At 56.7% G+C, this 2,495-nt stretch overlaps 1 protein-coding gene across 1 annotated transcript in view; it reads right to left on the bottom strand.

The window, feature by feature from the left end:
• PIK3R2 (phosphoinositide-3-kinase, regulatory subunit 2 (beta)) overlaps positions 1–2,495 on the bottom strand; it is a 21,441-nt gene that overhangs the window by 12,828 nt on the left and 6,118 nt on the right. The window contains exons 5-9 of the mRNA XM_011990956.1: positions 1,937–2,022; positions 1,678–1,786; positions 1,482–1,580; positions 847–1,027; positions 606–731 (exon numbers count right to left, since the gene is read on the bottom strand). Of these exons, the coding sequence (XP_011846346.1) occupies positions 606–731; positions 847–1,027; positions 1,482–1,580; positions 1,678–1,786; positions 1,937–2,022 (601 nt within the window). The remainder of the gene's footprint in view (positions 1–605; positions 732–846; positions 1,028–1,481; positions 1,581–1,677; positions 1,787–1,936; positions 2,023–2,495) is intronic.

Genomic DNA, 2,495 nt, shown 5'->3' with positions numbered 1-2,495 from the left:
GCCCAGCTAATTTTTGTATTTTTAGTAGAAACAGAGTTTCAACATGTTGGCCAAGTTGGTCTTGAACTCCTGACCTCAGGTATCCATCTCGGCCTCCCAGAGTGCTGGGATTACAGGTGTGAGCCACCCTGCCCAGCCTTGTACACTTAATTCTGTTTTTATTTGTTTTTAGAGACAAGGTCTTCCCCTGTCACCCAGGGTGGACTGCAGTTGTGTGATCACAGCTCACTGCAGCCTCAAACCCCCAGGCTCAAGGGATCCTACCACCTCAGCCTCCTGAGTAGCTGGGAGTAGAAGCGTGCATCACCACACCCAGTTAATTTTTAAATTTTTTTTGTAGAGGGGTCTCCCTATGTTGCCTAGAATGATCTTGAACTCCTGGCCTCAAGTGATCCTCCTGTCTCAGCCTCCCAAGTGCACAGATGTGAGCCACTGTGCCTGGCCTTATTTCTATGTTTTTAGAACAGCCCTTCGTGCTAAGTGCCTGCTCTGTGACCTGCAACCGGATGTTCATCCTCAAGTCCTCTGGGGTTGGTCGTCCTGCTCTCGGCCTTGCCACTGCCCCTCTATGCCTTGGTTTCCCTCATGTGCGGGGCCTAGAGTACCTGGGAGGTCCGTGTGTACTCTTCATAGAGCTGGTCATACTCGCGGCTCTTGTCCTGGTACTGCTGGTGATAGACCTTGAGCTGGGCGCCCACCGCCTCCACGCTGTCCTCCTTGACGATCTGGTCCTGGAAATACATGGGGGAATCAGGGGAGATGCATGGCCTGGTTGGGTCTTTCTAGGAAACTGAGGCCTGGGGCCGGCCAAGTGCTACCCTCCCTGGCTCCCAGGTCAGCACGGACCTGCTGGTATTTGGACACAGGGTAGAGGAGCCGTGTGTCCAGCTTGGCGTTGTACTGGGCCAGCGACTCGTGGCGGTAGTGATTGATGAGGTCCACGACGGAGCAGAAGGTGAGGGGCTCTGAGAAGCCGTAGTGCCCATCTCGGTGGAAGACCTTGATCAGTTTATTGTTCCCGCCTTTCCTGGTGTAGGAGAGGGGGTGTTGGCACCCAGTGGGACCCAGCACCTGACCCTCAATCCCCATCCCCCCTTTTTTTTTTTTGAGTCTTGCTCTGTTGTCCAAGCCACAGTGCAGTGGTGCAATCTCGGCTCACTGCAACCTCCGCCTCCCGGGTTCAAGCGATTCTCCTGCCTCAGCTTCCTAAGTAGCTGGGATTACAAGCGTCCACCACCATGTCCGGCTAATTTTTTAATTTTTTAGTAGAGACAGGGTTTCACTATGTTGGCCAGGCTGGTCTTAAACTCCTGACCTCAGGTGATCTGCCAGCCTCAGCCTCCCAAAGTGCTGGGATTACAGGTGTGAGCCACCGCGTCCAGCTCCCCATCCTTGAAACTGCACATGTCCCATCATCCCTCTGAACTCCCAGTCTCCATGACCTGTGACCCCCGGCCATCCTTACAGGGATAGGCCCCCACCTGAGGGTCAGCGTGTACTCGCCCTGGATCTTGCTGGAAGCATCTCGGACTAGGAAGGTGCCATCGGGAGTGTCCCGGAGTTTCTCGTTCACCTCCTCCCTGTGGGGACATCCAACATTGGGATTGCTGAGCTACCTGGAGACCCTGATTGACCTGTGACAAGTCCTTGGTCCCTGACCCCCTGCCAGCAACCTACCTTGAAATGTCCCCCCAGTACCACTCGGCATCCTGCAGGGAGGGTGGACTCCCTCCATTCGCCAGGCCTGCAGGGGCCAGCTTTGCCTTGGGGGGTTTAGGCGGCAGCGCTGAGGGACAGGAAAACAAATGCATCCTGAGCACTAACTGGATACTGTGGCTGCCTCCCACTGCGACCGGCCTGCTGACGCTGGCGGCATCCAGGAATCAGCAATCACGGCCCTCAACGGGAAGAAATGACAGCAATATAGGGGACTCACCTGGGGGCGCAACCTCCTGCTCTTCCAAGTGTTCCTGAAGCAGCTTCTCCACCAGCAGTGCCGGGAAGTCAGGACTGGGCTCACTCCTTAGGGGGAAGGGGAGTGCGGTGAGGGCTGGGTGGGGCCTGTCTGCCCACACATGTGCACAGGCGTTTGCACGCCTGGGGGTATATACGAGACGGTATGTGCAGGGGGGAGGAGGAGATGATACAGGCACAAGTGCGAGGCCAGCTCCCTCATAGCTGTATGCAGTAAGTGCTCCATAAATCCTCACACAAAGGCGAGCAAGAGAGTAGTACTGGAGCTACGATGAGCAGAAGGGAAGGTGCAGGCTCCACCCACATGCTTCGGGACTAGGCCCCTTCACCTTCTGTCTCATGACTCAGGAGCCCAGGTGCCCTCTCCATCATCACAAGAACGCAGCTTTTCACTCACTCTGGACCCCCTCCCCTCCCTTCTTAGGGTCCAGACGCTGCTCACTCTGGCCATGCCCCGCCCACCCCATCCCAAACTCCACCCCTGCTCGCTCCGGCTGCGCCCCGCCCCTCACCCGTCGGGA

Source organism: Mandrillus leucophaeus, unplaced genomic scaffold, assembly GCF_000951045.1.
Source record: "Mandrillus leucophaeus isolate KB7577 unplaced genomic scaffold, Mleu.le_1.0 Scaffold11, whole genome shotgun sequence".
Taxonomy (NCBI): domain Eukaryota; kingdom Metazoa; phylum Chordata; class Mammalia; order Primates; family Cercopithecidae; genus Mandrillus; species Mandrillus leucophaeus.
This window is presented reverse-complemented; position numbering and strand designations above follow the sequence as displayed.